The 25303-nt window shown below is 37.9% G+C and overlaps 1 protein-coding gene across 1 annotated transcript in view; it reads left to right on the top strand.

Annotated features, from left to right (window-relative positions):
• Positions 1-1382: 1382 nt before the first annotated feature.
• The window catches only part of GRIK2 (glutamate ionotropic receptor kainate type subunit 2), a 355719-nt gene continuing 331798 nt past the window's right edge, over positions 1383-25303 (top strand). The window contains exon 1 of the mRNA XM_030447048.1: positions 1383-1578. Within this exon, the coding sequence (XP_030302908.1) occupies positions 1464-1578 (115 nt within the window). The 5' untranslated portion in view covers positions 1383-1463. The remainder of the gene's footprint in view (positions 1579-25303) is intronic.

Below are 25303 nucleotides of genomic sequence, written 5' to 3'. Positions count from 1 at the left end.
GCAACAGCTTCACTTAGACTGCAAAGTCTAACACTACTGTTTCACTGTGTTTTAGTGGATACAGGTGGACTACTAATTGCATTTCTAAGGGAAATCTGAAGTAGTCCACACAATTAGTTTTATCTTCTTTGGAATACCTGGCCAAAAAAACAGAAGTCTGTGGCTGTGTTTGCAGGTACAAACTCAGTATCACATTATAAATCTGGGAAGTGCTATTGTTTCCACTGAGGACTGAGAAATTACAAACTACATAAATCTCTCAGCTCAGGGAGAAACAGCAATATTGCCATAACTAGAGTGAAAGCAAAGCAAACTGCAAAAATAAGAGAATGAAAAATAATAAAGTGAAACCAGAAACTAGTTACTGTCTTTTAAGTCTTTACACTGCAATTTCAAGGAAGTTGAGAGAAACAGGTCTGTGCATTCAACAAGGCTTTTTTAGCACTGCCGACTCCTGTTTACCTTGCAAAAGCAGGCTGGTGCTCCGTACCACAAGTTCCTAAGGGCAGCCAGTGAACAATCCATCGCATTTACCCTGTTTCATGCATTAAAGTGAATAGAAGCTAGTGAATGCAAATATGAAATTTTTAGCCTAATCTTTACTTTGATAATCTGCAGGATTTTATTGTCAGCCTTCTCTTTCACAACTATAAAACCAAGTGATTCCGACCCAGACAGCTACCTATTAAAATGCATGAGTTCATTTTCACACAACCGACTCCCTTCTCCTTTCTCCCCTATAGCCCCCTCCCCCGCCCGCTACAGACCCTTATAGCTATTGTTCAAAACAACTGAAAGACTAATAATAAGTACAAGCAGATATATAAATCCGAGTTCTTTTTTTTTTCTTTTTTTTTTTTTTCCTTTTTTTTTTTTTTTTTTTTTTTTCTCTTCCCCCCCCTCCCAACAACGCTAGGCGATCAGATCTGTTGCATAATAGAAATTGGGAAGGCTGTCTGGCAGGCAGCCTTAAGAAGAGCAGAGCTATCTCAATTTCTCTCACTTAATCTTGGCTTCGCGTCAGAAGCTGTGCAGCAGTGCAGTAGAATGGGAGCACGGCAAAAGCTTCTCCAGTGAAACGGCTGGTGCTCATTGACTCTCGCTATGTGGCAATACCTCAGCGATTTCTCCCACTGGATTACCTATTGATTTTCCTCCTTTCTTGCCTCCCAGGTTTACTCGACTGGACATTGTGTGTGTTTGGATTTCTCAAGGATTCTCCCCCGACTAACATGGATGTCCCACCATTCCTTGCAGTTGAAGGTTGCTCCTTGGCGCAGTGAATGAAGAACATGCGGGGATTGCTAATGGGTTTGGGAAGCGTAGACTCTCTCCTCTCTCTGTGACCATGCCGTGATCGTGTCTGAGGGCCATCAGTTTACGTATTCTCATTCTCACCCTACCGGGAAACCTGACGGCTTAGAAGGGGGAAGTAAGGCAGCGCGTGTGTGCATAGAAACATCATGAAGATTATTTCCCCTATTCTAACTAATCCAGTCTTCAGATGCATCATTAGACTCCTTCTTTGCTTACTGTGGATTGGATATTCTCAAGGAACCACACATGTATTAAGATTTGGTAAGATTTCCCGACACTTTTTTACATTGTGGATATGAGCCTGAATGCAATACGCGTAGGATTGACTCAGAAGGGGGTGCTGGGGGAGAGCTGGGACGTGCTGCCCGAGTCAGGCACCGAAGTCCCTCTTTATTTTGCATCCGGAGGGATGAATTGCTGTGTGTTTTTTTCTGTCGCTGCAGCTCATTGTAGCCGTAGTAACGGCACGATGATGATGGTAATTATAATAACAATAGAGAGAAAAATGACTGGCAAATGCGTTTGCCTAAGGCTCTGCGCAGCTTGCGAGGCTTTCTCGTAATGTACCTTTTTTGTTTCCATAGTAGTGGAAAGCATGGCTAATAGGGTGCTTGATCAGTTAAAAATCTGTCAACTAGTTGTTAAGTTTCAGCCGCCCGCGTCTGCTCTACCCGAGCCGAACCCGTGTGGGCGCGACGCTGTTGATTTGAGACCTTTGGGATGATTTCCCGTGAAGGGTCTGCCTATTTGCTTGCCACTTCAGTGGTGTTTAGGGTTGGAGAAGAGATGATTTATGTCTCGAGACGTGGTGGTGAAAAAGCCTTTCCGATAAGCGTCTACGCGAGGAAAGTCGTGAGGAAAGTCGCGTGAGTTCTCCCAGCCTCAAGAGAAAAAAAAAAAAAAGATATATAATAGATAGATCAGAATGAAATTTCAAGGAGAGCAGAGCGGTTTCACAGTTTAAAGAGTATCCCTGCTGGACCATTAAACTAACCCTAACAGCTATGCCTTTGTACGTGCCCGTGTGTGTAAGCAAGAGAAAGAGAAATTTCAGAGCCGCTGCAACCCCCGTAGAAGTTTCGCACTGAGGAAGGCCAGGACGGATAGGACAGTTAACCTCAGGTCCGAGAGGGGTTGCACGGCCCGGGGAGAGGGGGAGGGGGGTGCTTGTCCTCCGGAACGAACTACAGCGGGAGCTCAGCGCCCTCCTCGCTGCCCGGGCAAGGCGGGTAGAGCGGGCAGGCAAAGGGGGGGTCAGTGGGGGGGGCGCAGACTGAAAGTTGCCTCAGACAAGCGGCATCTTCTGTGCCTACCGAGAGCGTAGCTGGAGGGGGGAGGAAGCGCGGGTCCCCCGCACTCGCGCTGGCCGCTATAAGCAGCCACTACATCAATTTCTGTGGGGCACCGAGAGCTTTTAGCTTCGTCTGGGAGTAATGCCTTTCTTTGTATCTAATTTTGTTTAAATCCACTCCCCCCCACCACACACACACACTTTTATGTGGAGGGAAATGTGGGTAATGATTAAAAAGTCAGCAGGCTGTTACTGATCTTGTGTGCTGAATTCCTAGTAGTACTTATTTTCTGCTTCCATCTGGTCTAAAGGTGGTGCTTAAGGCACGTTGCTCTTAGCAACCGTCTTTAGGAATGCTTGTTTCTTTGGACGTGGCTAAACGGGTCTGTATATCATTGCGGGGTTAATTTTGCGTTCAGTCTGATCCATAGTCATGGCCGTAGTATTAGTGCTAGGGTTGCCTGTAATCTGGCACTGTTCTACTGTCTGTCTGTCCACGAAGCGAGTTCATAACCGATGCTGAGGCTGAGTCTCTAGGAGTCTGAAATACTTCCAAGGGTATGTAAACAAACATCCTCCTAGCCGCAGCATTAAAAAGAGGTGAGCTTTCCTTTAGTTTATCATTCTGAATTGCTAATCCAGTTTGCCTACAGAGACAGCCCCGCGGGGAGAGAAGCTTTTTGGTAATGAATAGAATAACAAATAACGCCTGCACTGAAGAGTGGTGCTGAGAGATTCCGGTTCCCTGTGACACAGTCGCGTATCCATGTATTTTCCTAGGCTAACTTCCCTTCCCAACAGCCTCCCTGTCACACAGACGGTTAATGGGTTGTGCTCGCTCCATTGTTTGTAGCAGCAAAGTGCGAGTCCGCTCCAGAATCACCGCATGTTTTTTCTTGTCTTACAAAACAGCTGTCTCCAACCCATCTCTGAACCTTAAGAATATGTAAAGAGCCGTTGATTAGTTTATTTTAGTATGGAAAATGTTAGACCTAAGAGAGCGCTAGTAAGGCACTTGCACCGCTCTGCCGGGCCTGTTGCACATCTCAGTTTTAAGGAGTATGGATGAGCCTAGTGTAGGTGTAGAGTGATTGTTGCTGACGGCGAGGGACCTCCCGCTCCTTCTCCAGAAGCTGACATCCCTCCCTTTGTGTAAGGGAATGGCCAGGAGGAGGAAAGGAGCAGGGAGTGAGCTGTCGAAAAGCTTTGGCTGCTCCTGAGAGGGGAATTCCCCGCCGCCCCCTTCATGTTCCCGTGCTATCTGCCCCTTAGGGATGTCCTTGGAACCAGGAGAACGGGATGCCAGCGCCTCCCGTGGAGTCCTTCCCGAGGAGAAGTGAGAGCTGAGGAGATTCCTCACAGAAGCCAGCCTGCCAGCCCCCACTCTTCTTCCTCAGCCAGCAGCGCTATGGCAACACGGGAGAGCTTGAAGCTTGCCAGAGCTCCAGCCTCCTCATTCCTCCTGTGCAAATTAACCACCATGGATTTGCATTGTCCTTCCCACGGCTTCTGTCATTGTTGGGACTAGCCAGCATGTCCTTTCTCTTTCTCAAGATACGTTTTAGCAACCACACAGGGAAATCGAGCCTCTTGGGTTATCTCTTAAATGTAGGGGGTGATTTTTGCCGGAGTCTTACAGAACAAACACGGGGAGAAGCTGGTGTGATGGCATAATCACTTCCCTCAGCGGCACTCGCTCCCGCGTCTGGATGCGTGCCTACTGCGGTTGGAGTAGGGCAACATGGTATTTTGGGCATCACACCAGACGCCGTTCCTAAGTGACACCTTGCTACACAGGGCCAAGCTCTCTCCCCTACCCTTTAAAGAGTTTCCCATAAGAGAGCCCAGGAAGCACTAAGGGTGAGGCTTTTGCCTACGGTATTCGGGAGCTTCGAATTGCTACGAATAAAAGGACGGGTCCCAGCGTGACAAGGGAGAAAAGGAGCAGCCTAGTATCTTTCTACTGTGCTAAGTGTGATGGAAACCTTTTTCTTATCACATGGCACCCTACAAAAGCCTAAATACCTGACCGCCAGCAGATCCCTTTCGTTATCGGGAATCACGTTTTGTAGCTTTGCGATTTACTGTTCATATGTAAGGGCAAACCCAGGGCAGCGGCTCACCCAGAAAGTGCAACTCGGCGGATTCACAGCCCACTACAGCCGCCTCTCCGCCCATCGGGGGTGGCGAGGGGGCTGGACTCGGACCCACCACCACCCTTTTGTAAGCCCACTCACTTCTGCCTTTCCCTCACTGGGGCACTTGGGCCCATAAGGCTGAAATAACAAGCCATTAAGAGTTGTTATCCATCAGCAGCCATCACCTGTGTTTTTGTAAACCCGCCCCTCCCCTTGCCCGAGACATTAAGGAACCGGGCTGTTGAAATCTCTCGTTATCTGGTCCAACGCGGGACACGACTGCTCTCAGAAATCTGGAGCACTCTAAATTAGTCTCCTTTGTCTAAATTGTCCTTTTCGGGCCTCGTCTCTGCTGCCCCGAGTAATTCATCTTTGCTTCAGCAAAGGTGTGAAGAGGAACCAGTGGCTGGAAGGTGAAAGCGGTTTGGCCATTGCGTTTTCTCGTTTCCTCTCTAACTCATTATTTGTGGCAATGGGGTGAAAGACTAAAGAAGTTCATTGCTAGGGGTCCGCTGGCCTGGTAAGTGTTTCCTCACTGGGTGAGATATTTTGTTTTCCTCATCACACTCAAGTGGAAGGGTGATGAAATGTAGAATCCCGTGACTGTAATCTCGATTTTTTTTGTTGTTGCTTCGGAGTTACCTTACTTTAAGCAGATGTAGGAGGGAGCAGAATGTTGTGGGTAGCAATGAACGGTAAGGTAAAGGAAAGTTTTTCCTGTTTAAAAGCAAAAGAAAGCCAAGAGGGATATGGGAACACTTTTCAAGCAACGAAGGGGGAGTTTTAAACTCTTATCAGAAATATTTCTTACTATTGACTTCTTTATTTATTTTTATTTTTTATTTTGTCCCTCTAAAAATCCCACACTGAAACTCTTAAAAGCCTAGCACTTCACCATTGATCTGCATAAAACAATCTTTTTTCTTAACTAAATTTGGGGGAACTCGGATAAGGTAATCACTGGAGTCTTCCTCCATTAATATTTAGCATGGGGTTTATCTGACATACTTCTTAGCTGAGTTCCTATGACTCAAAAAGGTAGAATTTATCTCCATGTAGCTGTTTTTAGGAGATCAAGCTTGCAAAAGCAGAGAAGAGGACAGCTTGTCCAGTTGCCAACAGATGTCGAACCACATATTTTGGGGATTCAGGTGAACAATTTAACAACATAGAACTTAAACCCAGCAAAATCAGGGAAGAGCAGCAAGGGCTAACTCTGTCCAAATGGGTATGAGACGAGATTTGAAGCGAAAATAACTGCTAGGTATTCGTGTAGACTTTTCCTAGCCTGGACCTGCATCAGCTCTCCTGGATGTGCACGTTCTCTCCTTTGGATTTTGCACTGACACCCTTTTAGTGGAGGGAGATAACCTTTGTACCTGTATTTAAGTGAGAAATGAGAAAAAAAGTGCATCTCTGGTTTTAGTGAAGAGGCACTCTGCCTTCAGATCAAGAATGTGATGAAAATCTGCAAAATAAACACTTGTTACAGCAGCCCTCAGAGGCCTGTGGCTTGGTAAATCCAGTATTTAGAGCCAATGAAAATTGTACTGCCAAGGACAAGAAATTTTCAATATGTGTTAACATCATCACGTAGAGAAGCTCAAAATCAGTCTTATAAACAGCAACAGAAATCTTTGAAAGAAGTGTAAGGTTAAGAGCCTTGGGAAGGCAGCAAGGGGGTGAGAAGCATTGTTATTGACTGGTCTAGATTAAACAGCACAGAGGAAGATTTCAATTTGATAACGTCACAGCTCTTCCTGTTTTTCTTTGCTGCTTCTGCTGACAATTTTGTAAGGTAATTAAATTGGCTGATTGAAGTCACAGTGGTCATGGGGCGATAAAGACCATTTGGATTTAATGGAATTTAGAAACAATGGTGTGCTGCACACAACTCTTACAGAACGAGAATTTTAATGACTCATTCAGGGTGCTGACTACATAGAACGTCCTGGACGAGTTTAATTGAAAGGGCAAAGCAGATTAGCTGTGTACAGTCTTTATTGCACTAGATAGGGGAATTAGAATTATCCTTTTAGAAGACTCATTATTGCATTATCAAGATTTAATGTAGGTTAAGAAAGCTTTCATCCATGTGGGCTTTCTGGAATATCCCCAGATCCTTTCACCCAGTGTTTGGAACACCAACAGCCTTGTAAAAGGATTTTCACACAATTGTCCAATTGATTGGCTGCTGAGAAGTATAACTCGCTTTTTACTGACTGCTGCTTCTCTTTTGAAGTGATGCAAAGTTCAAGTAATACCTCCCATTTTAAATGTGTTTGCTGAAGGAAATGGTTTCTGTCGCCAGAGATAAGAAACCAGGGAAAAAGAGATTTTTCTAAACTCAAATATTAGAGATTTTTTTTTTCATCTTACACAAGAGAAAATCCTCTCAATTTAGAAAAAAAAATATAGAAAAAAAATAGGAAAAAACCCCCGAACAACAAACATTTTGTTGTCATTGTAAATAATAGCAGGTCTTTGTCCTCCACTTAATATGTTTACCTTGTGTGTTGCTGAGTTTTAACCTTCATCCTTTTTAATCTCCTCCAGAGGAACAATTACTAGAAGTTTTGTCAATAATGCAAAAGAGAAACTAGAAGGTGCCTCAATCTGCAAGGCAAATGAATGTCTCCCAAACAATCTTTTAATAATGTTATGCTGTAATGTATGTTGGAAGACTAGATTAAACAATATGATAACATAATGTCATTATGCTGTCACATTTGAATTGGGCTATGGAGAATCAAAGACCACTGTCATATTAATACTTAAAATTGTGTGCTCTCCCCCCACCCCCAATCTTTTGTTTTCTTTATTATATAGTAATAATTGTCTTAGGTTTATACAGTGCCTTCAATTTAAACAGCCAAAGCTTTCAGTAAGGCAAAGAGAACATAATAAACATACAATGATCATTATTCCAATTACTGGAGCTCAGCCAGCTCTGGAGAAACTAGATGTTATTGTAATACCATGTAAAACACTAAACAGAGGGTCAAAAATGCATTTCTAATGTAATTAAAAAAATAATTATTAACAAAATAATTTTTTTTCTTTCATGTGGGCAAAATTTGAAGTGGTGTTTAAGACTGCTCTTTTCACATTTCCTGTAAAAATACACTTGAATGGATATCCCTGGATTCAGATTTCATTGATAATTAATCTTGTGTATTTTTTCCAGAATGCTATTGAAATACAGTAATGAATCTACAAATGTCTTTGCTAGTTTTGTTTGAGGTATCTTTCAAACCAAGTACACATTTTTAGATAATGTATTTTAAGAGTGTTTCTGTTTATAGGTGTTTCTGCCAGGGGTATATAGAAAACTGAGTTTCCTGCTAGTATTGTCTCAGGTGTCTATGGTGGTGGTAGTTAAAAGCACAGATACACTGCAGTCCTTGTGGAATGATGTTTCTCCTTAGATAGCAATGTTTTGTTATCAATGCAACAGAAGGTTAATTCATTTGTGGGCCTTACATGATTTCAGGGAAATACACTAATTCACACTAGTTGAATGTTCATTTTATCATAGTTGTATTTCCATTCCCAAACTCTTTAAAAAAATTTTTTTTTTTTTTCCTCCCAGGAAAATGGTTATCAGGATTTACAAGTCATTTCAACTGGGGATGTTGAAAATATCTCAGTATTTCAGCACAATGCCCCATTTTCTCCCCTCCTCTCTACTGTTAGAATCTCTAATTCTTGTATTAGGCTTGGTAACACTGACAGAAGACCAGTCCAGTGAAAACTTGCTTACTATGATATCAGGAGCTGTTGTTCAGGACACTTGATAAGTTTTTGAAATTCAGTCTCTGATGGCTTGTTTCTCTTAGTTTCTTCTATTTTAATATTTTACCGTGTGTTTCCGATGTTTCCTAATTATATAAACACTCTTATCTGTTTTCAGTGTAAATAGGTAAATCTTAAGGTATTAAATGATCCATGCTGTATTTTTACAGATGAATGAGAAAATTAATGTTGTTGCATGAGTGGGCAAAATAATTTTGAAGAATCAATACTTTTTTTCTTTAACTTTTGCAGCTCAAAACATGTGATTCTTTCCCTCAATTCCCCATCCTTCTTGCTGTTTTGTTTTGTTTAATAGCTGAAATGGAAAATAATTACTTGCCTATCTCAAAGAGGAATGTATGTTTGAATACTGTATTTCTGGTACTTCTTGGAAAGTCTTTGATGTAACTTTCTGGGAAACCGCATGAAAAATTTAAAAATCTGAAAGCCCTCTTCTCTGTCTGAAAACTAAACTTCTAGACAAAACCAAATATTTGGCCTCTTCTGCAGTATTTGGAGAGTTGAAGGAAGCAGAAGTAATAGGCTGGGTAATCCTTGCATGGCTGAATCTGGGCTATGTGAGCCAAAGTAGATGCCGTGACATCAACAATATGGAGGAGATGAATGTGGATTGAATAGGGTTTTTTGTTTTCTCCCCATGTTTTGGTCCTTGCTATTTGGCATAATATAAAGCCAAAAATATATGAAAAATATTTTGGTATTATTGCCACATACTGAATTCAGTTTCTCAGGTAGGAATTTATGATAGAAAGATCAATATTTTAATAGCTCGACAACTTGTTCATGATATTAAAATACACAAAATGCTGAAAAAGAAACTGCCCATTTATTTACTAAAAACTCACCAGTGAATGAGTAGTGATTCTTTTCAATATAGGTAGTAATAATCATTCCTTTAAAGAAGGACTTTTTATGTGGATATATGCATTTTACTCTTTATATACTCTACAGAAGTTTACTGAGTAAAGTTAATTGTGCTTGCTGCAAAAGATGCAGAACTACTTCAGCTTTGAAAGAGTTTACCATCTTCACATCTGGCTTTCTGTATCTCCAGTAAAATATTTCAACTCAGAGGTCACGTTTCTGTGAATAGAAAGAGTTATCACTTTAAAGTGTTTTTTGTAATAAGCAAACATACTGAATTTAAACCACCTTTATTAAAATGCTCATTCATGTGCATATACATACTTAGTAGGTAGTAATCTGGGCAAATTTTTAAGGATTACTTTATAATTGAACTTGCCATCCATTTGGGCTTTTGTCCTTTTTCAGGAGCTAAATATATACCAGCTATTTCAATCAGCTGAGGAGCTAAATATATACCAACTGTATCAATCAGATCATATTTATGCCATTATTTAAAAGTTGCACAAATTGAACATGACTTACTGAATAGTCCATAATAAAAATAATTACACTAGTAAGTACAAAACCTTCACAAGAAAATCTGAGTCTTTTAGCTCTCAGTGGTCAAATAGGTTTTTTGTAATCATGTAAGAAAACATTTTAAGTCTTGACAGAGCTTTCATCTTAAAATCTCAAAGACAGCAGATATTTTACTTGGAGACTGATCTATTATTTACCTGGGGACTCCTATTTCTACCTAGATTTTCAGTCAGTACCTGATCATCAACTACTTAGATTGTAAGAGAAATACACCTCTCAGAACTTCAGTGCTAGATTAATTTATGCTAATATACTTTTATTTTTTTACCACAGATTATATGAAATCTGTGTGTGCTTAATAAAGCTTCTTACCCATAGTTACGACTAAAATTTATAGATCAAATATTGAAATAAGATAACTTGTAGCATGCTCTAGGTCAGATCCCCCTCTAACTTGCCATTAGGTCAGTGGCTTATGTTAGGACAAAATGAAATAACAGGGCTGTAAACTGTAGGACAGTTTTTAGAAAGACACAGTGTTTTACTTCCCTATAATGCTAAAACTAAGTATTTCTGTTAAAGTTCATGGAAATGTGTCTGCTTATTAGAGGTATAGTCATGATCTAATTGGTGACAGAATTATCTTCCTGAAATGTGCGATTAGGTCCACAATGACAGTAAATGACACAGTGCTCTTCCAGTCAAACCATCTGTGTTGCTTTAATTAACTAAGGCTCTCATTCCAGATTCAGTCTTTCCTTGATTTCCATCCCTGCCCCCCTCCCTGCCAATTATCTTTTAAAAATCAAACCACACTTTTTTACATTTGTCACTCACTTATAATTAAAAATATTTAGTAGTGTACTGTAAATGAAATTCAACATAATGGAAGTGATATTGATAGTTGGTTGCTTTTTGTTTTTTAAGTTGGAAAGGGTCAACTCATTGGTCAAAGATACTACAGTTCATTAGAATCATAGAATCATAGAATTGGCTGGGTTGGAAGGGACCTCAGAGATCATCGAGTCCAACCCTTGAACCACCGTTGCGGTTGCTAGACCATGGCACTGAGTGCCACATCCAGTCTCTTTTTAAATATCTCCAGGGAAGGAGAATCCACTACTTCAGTGAACAGCCCATTCCATTAGTAGCAGCACAACTTGTTTGACTTACCAGACACTGCAGCATAGTCAGAAATATTGTGCTATGTAGAATTGTATGTAAAAACATTAAATAACATGAAGATTACATATTCTGTAAGAGGAAAGGATTTTCTAAACCAAGAACTCCATTGTTATTCTGCAACATTTGTCCTACAAGGCAGGAAATCTTTAAAAGAAATTCCATGCTACTTATTCATTAGGGAATTAAGTACATTAGGGAAATTAAAATAATACAGAGTACTCTAAATGAGGAGAATTAATTTTCTTTTAAAATGCTTCATCATAGCAATTTTTGGGTTAATGTTTGTTAATTGTAGCATATATATTCAGGTTTTGCTCATTTCAGATTTGTTCAAAAAAATCATACAGAAACTCTAAGAAACTATTCAAATATTACATTAAAATTCATTGTTCTTGCTTCATATTATGCCACAGAGTAAGGACCAATATCAGGAATGAACCTTAGGGAATCTAATTTATAACATTATTTCATATCTGATTTTTACTGCTCAAAGATTTTTGCAGTCTTTATAGCTTACTATGCTTAGAAATTTTTTAAAAATCAAATTTCAAGAGGACTCTAACCCAGCTATCATTTTCATTTAATGATCATGCATTTAAAAATATGCATATATTTCTGCTTAGAATAATCTGGTTTTTCTTGTGTTGTATGGCACCCATTAATGCTTTTTTCCAGCTTGTAGAGCAAAGAGGTTTTGACATTTCTCTCTCAGAAGCTGGTATTTGGAAAGATTATGGTGCAAACTGGAAATATAAGGCCAGTGACTGGTCATATTTATTTTGGCAAAAGTGGAATTCTTCATCTTAAAAAAAGCATATATTTCTATTAAGTACTGAGTGAGTGTGTTTTATTACTTTTTAACCACCATGCTTTTGAGTTAGTCCATTTTCAGAGCAGTGTGAAAGTGTCTTGCCTAATGGTTTTTTGGTGTTCGCCTTCATACCTTGAGATGCTGGTCTATTTTAGACACTGAATGTTGTGAATATGCTCCCAGATAATCTATACTACTACCTTCTTTTTTAAAAAAAAAAAAAAGAAAAAAAAAAAAAAAGAAAAAAAAGAAATATTGATAGGGCAGGATGGAGGTGGTTCAAGAATAATAAAGCAGATGAATTGAAGGCCATCAGTGATAAACAACACAGAAAGGAATTAAGTCAATAATAAAAAAAAAAGCCACATAAAACTGTGCAAACAGGAAGATTTTTGTTTTGTTCAGTCAAAATGGGACATAAAGCTGACACTTGGCTAAATGATCCAATAATACAAAACCTATAGGTTTATATTTGCCAGCTAATAATTTGCTCAGTTAAATTTGCTTGTTATTGAATATTGAGTATAACTGTTACATAAAGAACAGAAGCATAGTTAAATAATATGTTTATGCCCAGATTTAATCTTAACCTTGAAGGAAATGTACGTGGGGTCAGTCCAGGGGAAGTAGTAGGTCTTGTGTGTGTTTCGTCTGTAAGCAGCTGAGGGGAGAAAATGAAAATTATGAAAGATGCATGTGACTTCTTTTCACTACTGGTGTATGTATTTGTTTGGATGTCCTTGAGAAGAAAAGACAATAAAATATGACTGTTATTAAGGCTTATCTCTTCAGATCTCTGCAGACAATCATTCATGACATTCAATATGCCTGCAGAAACTTACTGTGTGACTGTGATACAGCTAAGAAAAATGTGTCCAAAAATGCATTAAATCAGATTTCCTAATGTCTTTTCAAACCAACCCAAACAATGAAAAATCACATTTAAAGATCAAATCAGCATTAGCTAGTCACAACATCTTCACTGTTACCCATTTGTGACCTTTTGTGTCTAGTCACTAGAGTTCAAATTCAGCTATCCATTTATATAATTTTGATTGTTAATGTTCACTAAACATTACATTTGTTGGAACTTAGGGTAAGAATATACCGTATTCTCATATAAACAGTGTGGGTTGCTTTTCAGAGCATTTTATCCACTCTTTGCACTCATGAGAGGATGCTTGAGCTGGACAAAAAGCACTGTGTCTGTCTTTTGGGCACAGAGCTCTCTTCACACTGATTTCCTTTACTCTTCTGTCTGTTCTCTCCTAGTTGGTAAGAAATTTTCATTGCATGTTTGCAAGCCTTATTTTCCCTTGTTACCACAGACAATTAAAAAAAATCCTTTCTTCTTTAGAGTTGCACTGTGTACTGTTTTCTTATTCATCAGAACCCATCTGATGATTATAAGGACAGAAAATTAAAAGCTCTTTGTCATCTGCTCCACTCTGATTATGTTCTTACAAAAGTAAGCAGCAATATTTTCAGTAATCCATTTGAAGAATAGATTATTGAACTTTTGATGAGTCTCTTACTTATTTTTTTGGCAGCCATTTCAGAGTTACACAGTATCTTTGTGAACTGAACAAAGGAACCGGGCTGCAGTAATCTTAGTGGGAATGGTACACATTTATACCTTTTCCTGCTCTGGTGTCCCAGATGAAAACAAACAAAACAAAAGCAGAACCAAGCAACAATAACAAAAAAACCTAAACCAAAGCAAAACAAACAAAAAACTAAAACAAAACCCAAAACACCAAGCTTCAGAACCGTCAAATAAACAAGCAACAAAAAAGTGGGAGTATGTTTCCCTTACTGGAATTGTCTTTAACACAAACCAGGGGAATTGCCTGAGGGTGTGTCAAGGGTCTGTGATGAAAGGACTCAAAGGGACTTTCCATCTGCTTCCTGACAAGTAGTGTGAGCATGGGACTGCAAAGCTCTGTGAAGGTGGCAGAATCTGTTCTCACATGGGGTAATCTTTATGCATACATTCCAAGTGGTTGTGAAAACAAAAAAATTTCAAGAAGAAACTATGATATTCAACACAGAACACAAAGGATATTCAGGAAGGCAAAAAAAGAGAATTTACTGTCCAAAGAAATTAAAATTGAACTCTGTGAATGAAGCTATGGATAAATACATGCTCTTATGTAATCACACAGCACCTACAGGATGGACAGGGGATCAGACTCAGCCAGCACGGGATCCTATCTGACCAACCTGATCTCCTTTTATGATCGGGTGACCCTCCTGGTGGATGAGGGGAAGGCTGTGGATGGAGTCTGCCTGGACTTCAGCCATTGACACAGTCTCCCACAGCATTCTCCTGAAAAAGCTGTCAGCCCAGGGCTCAGACAGGAGCTCTCTGTGCTGGGTTAGGAACCACAAAGAGTGGTGCTGAATGGTGCTGATCCAATTGGTGGCTGCTCACCAGTGGTGTCCCCCGGGGATCAGTGCTGGGCCCGGTTCTGTTTAATATCTTTGTTGATGATTTAGATGAGGGGATTGAGTCCATCATCAGCAAATTTGCAGATGATACTAAGCTGGGGGGGAGTGTGGATCAGCTGGAAGGCAGGAGGGCTCTGCAGAGGGACCTGGACAGACTGGAGAGTTGGGCTGAGTTTGGATTGACAGGGAGCTGAACATGAGCCAGCAGTGTGCCCAGATGTCCAAGAAGGCCAATGGCATCCTGGCCTGGATCAGGAACAGTATGGCCAGCAGGTCCAGGGAAAGGATTCTGCCCCTGTACTCAGCTCTGGTGAGGCCGCAGCTTGAGTCCTGTGTCCAGTTCTGGGCCCCTCAGTTCAGGAAGGAGATTGAGGTGCTGGAGCAGGTCCAGAGAAGAGCAAGGAAGCTGTGAAGGGATCCAGCACAAGTCCTGTGAGGAGAGGCTGAGGGAGCTGGGTGTTTTCAGCCTGGAGAAGAGGAGGCTCAAGGGAGACCTCATCACACTCTACAACTACCTGAAATGAGGATGTAGCCAGGGGGGGTCTGTCTCTTCAGTAAGACAAGAGGGCATGGGCTTGAGTTCTGGCAGGGGAGGTTTAGGTCAGATATTAGGAAAAAAATTCTTTACAGAGAGGATGATCAGATACTGGAATGGGCTGCCCAGGGAGGTGGTGGATTCTTTGTCCCTGGAGTTTTTTAAGAAGAGGTGTGGTCTGGTAACCACAGTGGTAGTGGATCAAGGGTTGGACTTGATGATCTCAGAGGTCTTTTTCAACCTGGCTGATTCTGTGATTCTATGATTCAGTACCTACCCCCCTCTCGAAACCACTACAAATGTGGACATGGTACCTGCCAATGCATCAACTCAATTTGCCATTGAGCAATATCCTTATTGTAAAGGCAATCATTTAGCAAGTTGATCTCTGTGAAATACCCATAGGAAATTATTTTCACTACTGTTTTAAGAGGAGATAATTATGCCAATATTACTGTATATGACTAGCAGTCCTGTAAATCAGTAGATCATATTCAAGTCATTTTCTGCTACGTTTTATTTTCTAATAAGCCTAAAACTATAGTACTGAAATAAGCCTTTAGGTAGCTTTTCTGTGGCTCCATTGTAAGGAGCTGTGGTACGTTGAAGAGGAGTGCACTATTCTTTGCTGAGCAATTAGGGGAACTCCTGAGGAGACAGAAGCGTTTTCATTACTTCCACATCTGATTAGGCACAATTTCCATAAAAGCTTACCGACATGGAGAACTTCATAAGTATGGTTAATAGTGGAAAGCCAGAGGGGTTTTACATCCGTGAATCATCCTCTTGAACCCCAATTTTTTAAAAAGGTGAAAGTAATGGCTAAACATTAGCTTATGTTTTAGAATTTATTTATCTCTGAAGCTGAAGTAATCCATGGAAGCTCATTTGTCTAGTAAGGCAGAAAATAAAAAGAATGAAAATCACAAAATATTTGCTCCGATGCCAACCTTTAAGATAGTTGGGCTGTTTGTGTTAAAAAAATTGAGAGGAAAAATGTGAGAGGTCAGTCAGGGTGTTAATTAAATATTTTGCAGTTGGTGAAGATTATTGTGGTGTTATACAAAAGGATTTTCCAGCAGGGCTGGCACAAAGTTCAGGAGTATACAGAGACCCTCAGATGTGCCTTACAGGTTCTCATGCACCCTATCTGAAGTATAGGATTTTAGAATTTCAGTGGTAGTGAACTGGAAGTGCAGAGAATTACAGTGCTTTTACTTTTTAAGATATTTTTACCTCATGGTTTATAATTAGTTTTCTTAATCAAGAGGGTGTTTTTTTTTTTTTTTTTAATATCCTTTGGAACTTACTTGGCTTTAAACAGAATTTCAGATTTTAGGAGACTCATTGAGGTTGCTTTATATCACAGACAACAGTTTTTGGAGAGAAAGGTCAGCCCAACTAGGACTGATGTTTAAGCTTTTGTAAAAGACACCTATTTAATAGAATGGTTGCAGTATATATTACCTTTTAAAAAACATTCCTTTCAGCAGCAAGATCTTATTTTTTTTCTTTTTTTGTCTTTTGGAAACACAGTAATCAGTCATACAAACAGTAAGCAATACAACTTTTCAAATGCACCTCTAAGTTCCATGTGAAAAAGTCCTAACTTGTGCTCCAAGTATCTGAAGTAGTGGGCTTCAGGTGTAACTATAATGAACAGGGCTTACACGATTCAAAACATGTTTTATTACTTTCTTTATCAGAATTAATGTAGATGTAATCCCATCTTTCATAACTAGAAATTTTATGAAGTTCTAAATGCAAATGACATAATAATGTGTAGTCAGGGAATACAGAAAGTGGTGCCAGTGAACTACTGGGCTGTTACTGGAGATTAGAATAGCAAAGGTTAAGAAACAAATAAAGGTCTTCATACATGGACAAAATAGTGGGAAACCTCTTAGAAATTGTAGAGAAAAGTGGAATTAAACAATGAAAGTTAAATATGATGAGGGAGGTGAGGGAGAATATGGAATAGAAATGGAACATGGATAAATAAACACTTTGTAAAGTGGTACTTGGTGCCAAAGATGGGCACTCAGTCCTGCAGCAGAACATGTGGAAATGGAGAACAGGGTCATGGAAACACAGTTCATTTGTCTTTTTGCAAAAAGGTGTCACAATACATTTTCCTTTTTGAAATACAGCATCTTTAGGAGAACATCACAGTCCTTGAATGTTTTTTCAGCATTTATTGAGAATAAAGAGTGCTATTTTAAAAACTTTAAGTTATCGTTTGAGATCTTAAGGTTAAACACTAAACAAAGTCTGTACAATTTCACAGAAAGATTGGTTGGACACTGGAATAGGCTGCCCAGGGAGGTGATTAAGTAACCATCCCTGGATGTGTTTAAGGGTCGTTTACATGTGGTTTTGGGGGATATGGTTTACAGGACAACTTTGTAGAGTAGGGATGATGGTTGGACTGAATGATACCAAGGGTCTTTTACAACCTGAAAGATTCTATGATTCTATTCTAACTATTCTGAGGTTGTTGCCAGTAGTGGGGTAAATGGTCTATTGAAATGAAGAGGTGTGGATGATGGTATTCTTTGTATGATATAAGCTTGCGTCTAACTTGTCAGTTTCTTCAAAAGAAGAATGTGTTCAGTCAGTGTAAAACTCGTGGCCACTGTTAGATCTATAGATTCATCATTACCTCTATAGGAGAAAAGTTAGTATTCAAAATAATCTTACAACTGCTGCCCAGCGGCTGCTGAAATTCCAAAGCCCAGAAGGACAACTGACTCATTGGTTCCACAAAACAAAGCAGTCTGGTTTTGTCTCTCAGTATCTATAAGGGAACAGTAATGGAGATGTTGGTGCCACTGTGTTTGTGTACTTTAAGCATTATATGTACAAAGAAGTTAGTTTTCATTCATATGCCAGTTTTCTAGAAATACGTTTTATGGAGAAAACAAAACGAGCTACAAGTATAGCCATATATGAAGATAATGGCATGATTATGAATTGATTAGTCACAAATAAATGTCAAAAAGATCCCTGCTGAAGAAGTTTGTGTCCTCTGATTTAGCTCTTCTTGTAATGGGTCTCCCACAAGCTTACTTGTTTGACTGCATACATCTTCAAGAAACAGATGGCAGTAACCTGAATCTACCTACCAGGAATCCCATCTACAAATGGTTCTAAGCAGTTGTTTTTTTCAGCATATGGATAATTTCTGGAAATTTTTTTAAAATTTTTTTTTTAAAGAATGCTGGTAAATTGTGCTACAATTGGTTTTAATGTCAATTCTTACAGTCATATCTTATTGGATTGGAACTGAAAAGGCTGTCTCACTTCTGAGTTACTTTCCTAAATATTCTTATACCCACCCTAATCTGATTGAATAAACTCAGCAACATTCCAATTCTAAATGTGCTAATATAAAACTCCTGCATGCACTTCACATAATGCTACAATCACATTTTAACAGTAGTCACAAGATGCTAGGATTCCACATGAAATTGTATCTAAGAAAAAAAAAACACAATAATTTAAAGAAGTCGAAGTGCTGTTGTTACTTATGGTTTTCATTCATCATTCTAAAGGATCTATCCATATGATTGAGATGTCTATTCTGACAAAATCAAACATTAATTTTTATTTTTTTTACAGTCTGGTTACTACTTTTTCTTCAGTATCTTCAGAAATAATTTTTTTTCTTTTAAGGGAATGCTAACTCATCATCAGGAAAACATAAATTACACTGCCTCTGAATATGATAGAAATGTAAACTGTAATCCTCACTTTTGATAATTCTAAATGTTCAGAATTGCCTTGGCAGAGTTTTCTCATTCTCTAAGGAAATATTTCAAAGGTACTTCAGTTTAAGTAGAAGAGTAAATTATTAACATATTTTATTGTTTCTAAAGACCTTCCTGTGAGGCTATTGTTGGAATAAGGATATCCCAAAAGTGTCAGTCAAGTAGAATTAGGCATTCTTTTGTGCATAGTTGAAGATGTTCTAGAACAGTCATTCAGAGTTGTGTAAGAATATCACTTGTGAGTGCTACAAGTTTTTAGCACTGGTTTTGGTAAATCCTGGAGAGTAGTTCATGTACATAATCCATATTAACAATATTTCAGCAAATTCATAAACATTTCCAGACCTAGGTTACAAAATTCTAGCAAACCTCAAAATGTGTAATTTGATGATGAAATTGTTCACCATTTGAGATGTGGAAAGGTGAGCTCTCTAAAAATGCAGAAGTCACTGACTCAAGAATGTAAATCAACCCTTCTGATATGATAAATATATAAAATCATTGACCTTGCCGTAAAAATCATATGGAAAAGTATTACATTAATTTCTTATTAGCAGTTTCTTATTTTATTTTGAAATAATTTAAATAGAAAAAATAGGTCAATGTTTGTTGCATGAGCATTTTATGTATAAAGCATGAAGACCTTGAATCAGTGAAAAATTACACATTATCACCTGGTTTTAGTAGAGCACTACTATGCTTCAAGCTAGGTAACTTGCTAACATGTGGCTCATGAATTCTCTGTTTGAATTCTGTGTAACAGCATCTCAAGATGAAAACATTGGGAATTGAACAAACATAGTATTTTCTTCTGTTTTAAATAAAAGAAGGTAATGTGAATACATCTGTGTTATTGTAGTGAGTGGGAACTGAAAAAATTATTTTCCATCTTTGTGTAGTGGTAAGAAGAATGGGATCACATTCAGAGTTCATGCAGAGGTTTGGTACAAGGACCACTCCTCCAAACTGAGAGTGCTAATTTGGTGTTTTTGGTGGGTTGTTTTTGTTGGGTTTTTGTGTGTGTGTGGCTTTTTTTTTTTCTTTTTTTTTCCCAGTTGGTTTTGACATAGCTGATATTACCGCACTGTAACTGAGGCCGTTATTCTAGGGTGTTTTAATATGACAGATCCTGAATCCAAGAACAAGGAATGCATTCTCCACATTTGCTCTTTGTACTTGTGCATATACTTGAGGTGTAGCTGTGCTGAGGACCATAAACCACCTTATCCAAGTGTCATTCTGAAAGGACAGAATCCATTGAAATTAACATTTAACACTAATCCTTTCTTGTATCAATGTTAAATCACTGATCACTAACATAACATCAATCCTTTCTGTATCAATCAATGGTGTGGCATTTGGATGAGGAAATGTTATATGTGACAGTTGTTGATTTTGCTACTGCTTTGTTTTTAAAGCTTGTCTCATACTTGTCATGTTAAATCTCTGACTGCCAGGAGATTACTTTTCCCTCATGTTTTTGCTTGTTCTGTTGCTGAAATAACCTTAAGGGCAGGAGATTTTCCCACAGGGGACTTTATAACTGGATAAAGAGCAGTAAACGGAAAAGTTTGTCTCTTAAGGAATGTGTGTTGAAGCATTAATTACTTACCTTGTATTAATGTGTCAGGAAAAGTTAATGACAAGCTGAAATACAGAATTGCAGGGTAATCTGAAGTCTCAGTATTTATTGCTGTTTATGCTCTTTTACCACTGTAAAAATTCAGGGTATTTTAATTTCTAAAGGAAAAATAGAAAGCCAATATTTTCTGTCAATAGGTTTTTTTAGCTAACCAATTAACAGCTGTAGTAAGCATTTGTCTATATATTGCACAGATTTCTATACATATTGTATATAAAGTTTCAACACTCTTAGAAATTAAAACTAATTTTCTAAAGTGACATTATTTCTAGTGTATACTTAAGCAATAATTTTAATTTGGCCCAGAACATTATTTTATAATGGGACTTTGAGCTATTCTCCTCTCATACATTAAAACTCATTAATGTAAAACTTTCCTGCTCAAACAGCAGGAAAGACTGTCATACATATATGACCTGATTATTAAGGGGGTTGAGCATTTGGGATTCCTATTCATGGAAAATGACAAGACCTTGCGGTGACGTTTGTGTAAGTATATAGGACTTTAGAACAGAAACTTTGAAGATGACTTTACATTGCTTCATTATGGTGTAATTCAGACTTCTGCTGGCCCATGTTAAATCTCTTTTGCAAGTTGTTTAACCAATGGAGAGAAAAATGTGTGAGTGGATGTACAGAATAGATACACACTATTCCTAGAACAATTATAGCATTATAACACAATAGTATAATGCTTCTTAAGGCAATTATTACCTGAAACTAATGTATTTGATGTTTACCCATGTCCAAGACTTCCCTGAATCTAGGATGATCCTATATGTTTATAGGCCTGTCTTTTAAAAAGTGTACCTTCCATGGCTAGGTGAACTGAGAAATACAGCAGTTCCGCCAGGATACTTAAATCTGGTTACTTGACAGTGGTGTAGGTATCTTCCTACTTAGCATTACAGCATTTTATGATTTAAAGATTGAATTAATGTCTTCAATACAGTTAAATATTCGCAGCAGTATTATTAAAAAATTTGCATTCTCTCAACTTTACAATTAATGATTAGAAGCTTAATGCAATTTTTAGCTTCAAAAAAACATTCTGCGAATTCCATGCCAAATTTATGAGTGTATTCATCTAAATATAGCTTCAAAAATCCCTCTGTGTTGTTTAAAATAAGTATTGTGGACACTGTTTCACTTAGTGTATGTTTCATAAAATAAATGTTATTTCGAAACAGATGGATCTAGAAACAAAGCATATGGATATACATATGCTAAAATGTTCTTTAGAATGTATCTCTTATGTACCCTGATATATAATTGTTGGTAAATAAAAAATGGTCTGCTGGTAAAGTTACTTTTTTGACAGAAGTGGAAATGTAATAGATATTTAAAACCAACATTTTTAATTTTAAAACATAAGGTCAGTGAGTGCTAGGAACTTACTAACACATTTTTCAACAGTACTTTTTAAACAACTGGTTTCAGTGTATGGGTAGAGAGCGTCCCAAGGGAAGAACTTTTTTTCTTCTCTTAATCTGTCTGTAAGCAGCACAATACAAAATATATTCAAGCAGTAACTGAGTATTAAAAGTGTTTGTTTTCACTTTGTTTTCACTTTCAAAATATGCTACTATTCTGTGACTATTTTGGGCTGTTTCCCTCTTATCTTCATCTTGGAACACCTAAGTGCCAACGTCTCAATATGTGCATTTAAGCACCCTGCATATCTCATTTACCAATGAATTAAATTAGTCTTTATATATGAAGGAAATCTCAGGAACAGATAATTTGGCAGGTTCTTTACAATAAACACATAATTTTCCATAAATGTATGTATATTTTCCATTATTTCTTTTTCAGAGGAAGCAAATAATTTCAAATGAGCACATTACTTCTCTTACAACATGCTGGTGAATGTCTGCAAGATTCTAATGGTAGAGTCTCTCTTCTGCAGTCTGTCTACTTTAAATAAATGAATACTACTCTACAACTGCAGCAATTTATAAAGAGTTGAGTAATGAATAATAGCTCCTGGATTTTCCAGCTCCTTTTTTGTTTTGTTTTGTTTTATATTCCATTTCCATTAATTTCTTTCTTCACTAATCCCACAGCTTTATCATTCCTTTGCAATTTTAAGATAGAGAAAACAAATTAAGAAAAAAAAAACCCCAAACCCCCCAGTTAATTGACTTTATTTGCTTTAATGCTGCTAGTCCATATTATCTGCTCTTTTAAAATTGAGTTTGAGATTGCCAGCTTTAAGGGTATTACACTGCATTTTGGGATGCTGCCGGCATATCCTGAGCAAATATATTTAAATCAAAGCTAAGCTGCTTAAAATATTCATGTTATGCTCTTAGTATGGTTTAGAGAAATGTGAAACCATTTAAGAGTTTCAAACCTGTTTTATGGCCAAAAATATATTTGAACAGTCAGGCATACAGCCTAAGTTGATAGTAAGCTGTTAACTTTGTTTAATAGGGAATAGTTTCATTGTTTTATTAGCAATGATACATTCAGGGGCTAATTTATTTGAAAATTCTGGCATTATGGAACCGTTATTTATAGAGGTAAGGAATAACATTTTGCACTGAAAACAGTTTTGGGAAAAGGAATATTCTGAAAAGATAAAATTGTGTGTGCATGGAAAATGCATATCTCTTTTGAACAGTTAAACACATTTGGTTTATACATTGCACTTTCATGCATTGAATAATAAATTCAATAATACACTAATTCAAAAGTCAATGTATTTTTAATAGTAAAACCAAAGAGAAACTTCCATGAATATATATTGTATTTTGGGGAGAAACACATTCTGTAAGAGAACCAAACTCAGGAATTTAAAAAGGTTTTTATGAATGAGGCTTGAAATATGTTTAATCCAGGTACTGATTTTTCTTTTTGCAATTTTTTTCCCCCAGTAAAATAATGTTATCTCCTCACAAAGTGGCCTGTGACAATCTTGCAGAATTCTAGGCTTTCTTCACTTCTGTCTGACAGTGACATGAATCACATTTGCTGTTCAAGTCAGTTGTATTCAGTGTGAGATAAATAATTAAAATGCATCATCTACCAAGGCAGAAGTTAACTAAAAGCCAGATATTTATCAGAATGTAATTTTTATATTCTTTTAATGTGCATATTTACTTTAGAGAAACAAGTTGCAAAACCACTGTGATATAACCTCAAAAATTTCAATACAATATGAAGTATCATAGTTTGATATACTTCTAAATAATCAATAAAACAGAGATATTGCCTAGAAACTACAAGATCTAGCCATCCAAAGATGAATTATATGTTTTTATATAAGAATATCAGGTTACTCAAAATTAACAATCTAGATTCATACATTCAGTTCTATCCTCAATTCTTTATAATCTATATTGGATCCCAAATATCTCTGTAGTTAGAGAGTATTATCTAACTAGATTTAGTTACTGCAGACTAATAATTCTTACATTTTACCTTACTTTTCTTATGATGAGCCTTAACGTGAGTGGTTGAGCATGTGGAAAACTCATTCTGGGAAAAAAATTATTAGATTGTTGGACTCTAAAATTATGATTCAAAAATATACTGTTTGGTTTTGAACTACTCATCAAAAGCAATTATGGGCCATATTTTCTTCTTAACATTTAAAGAAATATATCACTACAGAATCAAACAAACAGTAGATTAGTTTTGACAACTGTAAAACTGGATTTGTAGTTTTTTTAGTTGTCTCTCTACCTCTCTATCACTTTGTCAATCTCATACAATTTGTTGAAAATCTAAAGCAACTAATAGGGAGCAGTGGTGTGTGTGGGGAGAGGGCTGAATCTCCTAAGGGACAACCACCTCGGGGGAGATTGTCCAGTCTGGGGAAGGAAGAAGGTGTAGCAACATATATACCTTGAGCCTGAATTTGGAATGTCTGTGTTTGCCAGTAGGGACATGTGTGCACATGTAGGCGTAACAGTTTATGTTTATTTCTCCAACATCTTGGTGTTCTCTTATTTTAGATTTTTGATGAAATATTCTGTACTTTCAGCTCTGCCTGTGTATAGATGCGTGCAGACATACATACATACCCATTGCATATACATATATGCAAATGTTAGTTTCTCCTATGTTAGTTTCAAATGTTAGTTAGGACCTCATGCTAGCTTCTACTACCCAGCCATGGAGCATCTTAATTTCACTCTCTCCTGCCCTTTATTTTTGGCAAAATCTTTCATTACTCTCCTTTAAGATTTCCTTAAAATTCTTCTGTGCCACAACTCTTTCCAGAGGTTGGCTTCCATTTCCAGAACTTGATATCTATCATTTAATTCATAGTATTTATATATATTTTTTAATTTCTTTTTTTTTTTTCTTGAGGCTGGGGTGGAGGGGGCAGGTGTTCATTTGTCCATACCCATATAATGGCTTTTGCTTATACCAGATTCTGAATGCTTTTGTTCTGCTTGTACAGTGTCTAAGTACTGAAATGTGTTACTACTGCCCTCCATATTAGCCTGATGATTATATGCTACCAAGACATCTAGGAGGTGAAGCTTTAAACCTTCTTACTAATAAGAAAGGTGTTGATCCTGTGTGTCTGCCTCCCCAGATACAGTGTGTCTCTGCAAGATTGCTGTATAAAAAATAGCTATTGTAACAGGGGAAAAATATGCAAATAAATCCTGGTTGGATGGATCAGGTTTCTGGGTTCCAGATTCTCCTAGGTTTTGTAACCTAGGCAATTTTCCATGCTTCAAAAAAGGGTCAAAATTTCAGGTCTACCCAGTCTATTAGTCATCTTAGTTAGATATGGCCTTCCTTATCCTGTGCCATCCCACCAGCTACCTGTTAAGAATCATTAGCTTGCTACACCTGATCGTGTAGTGGTCTCTTTAAGTTACCTCATGTAGTGGTCTCCTTAAGTTACCAGGGGATTTTAGGCATGGACTTCACCTGCAGGCAAGGCTCTGAAATCCCTCTGTGGATTATCCCTTAGTTTTATCTTACTTTCAAAATGA

The sequence above is a fragment of the Calypte anna genome, chromosome 3 (assembly GCF_003957555.1).
Source record: "Calypte anna isolate BGI_N300 chromosome 3, bCalAnn1_v1.p, whole genome shotgun sequence".
In the NCBI taxonomy this organism is placed as follows: domain Eukaryota; kingdom Metazoa; phylum Chordata; class Aves; order Apodiformes; family Trochilidae; genus Calypte; species Calypte anna.
The sequence above is the reverse complement of the archived record's forward strand: the minus strand, read 5'-3'. Positions and strand labels throughout refer to the sequence as shown.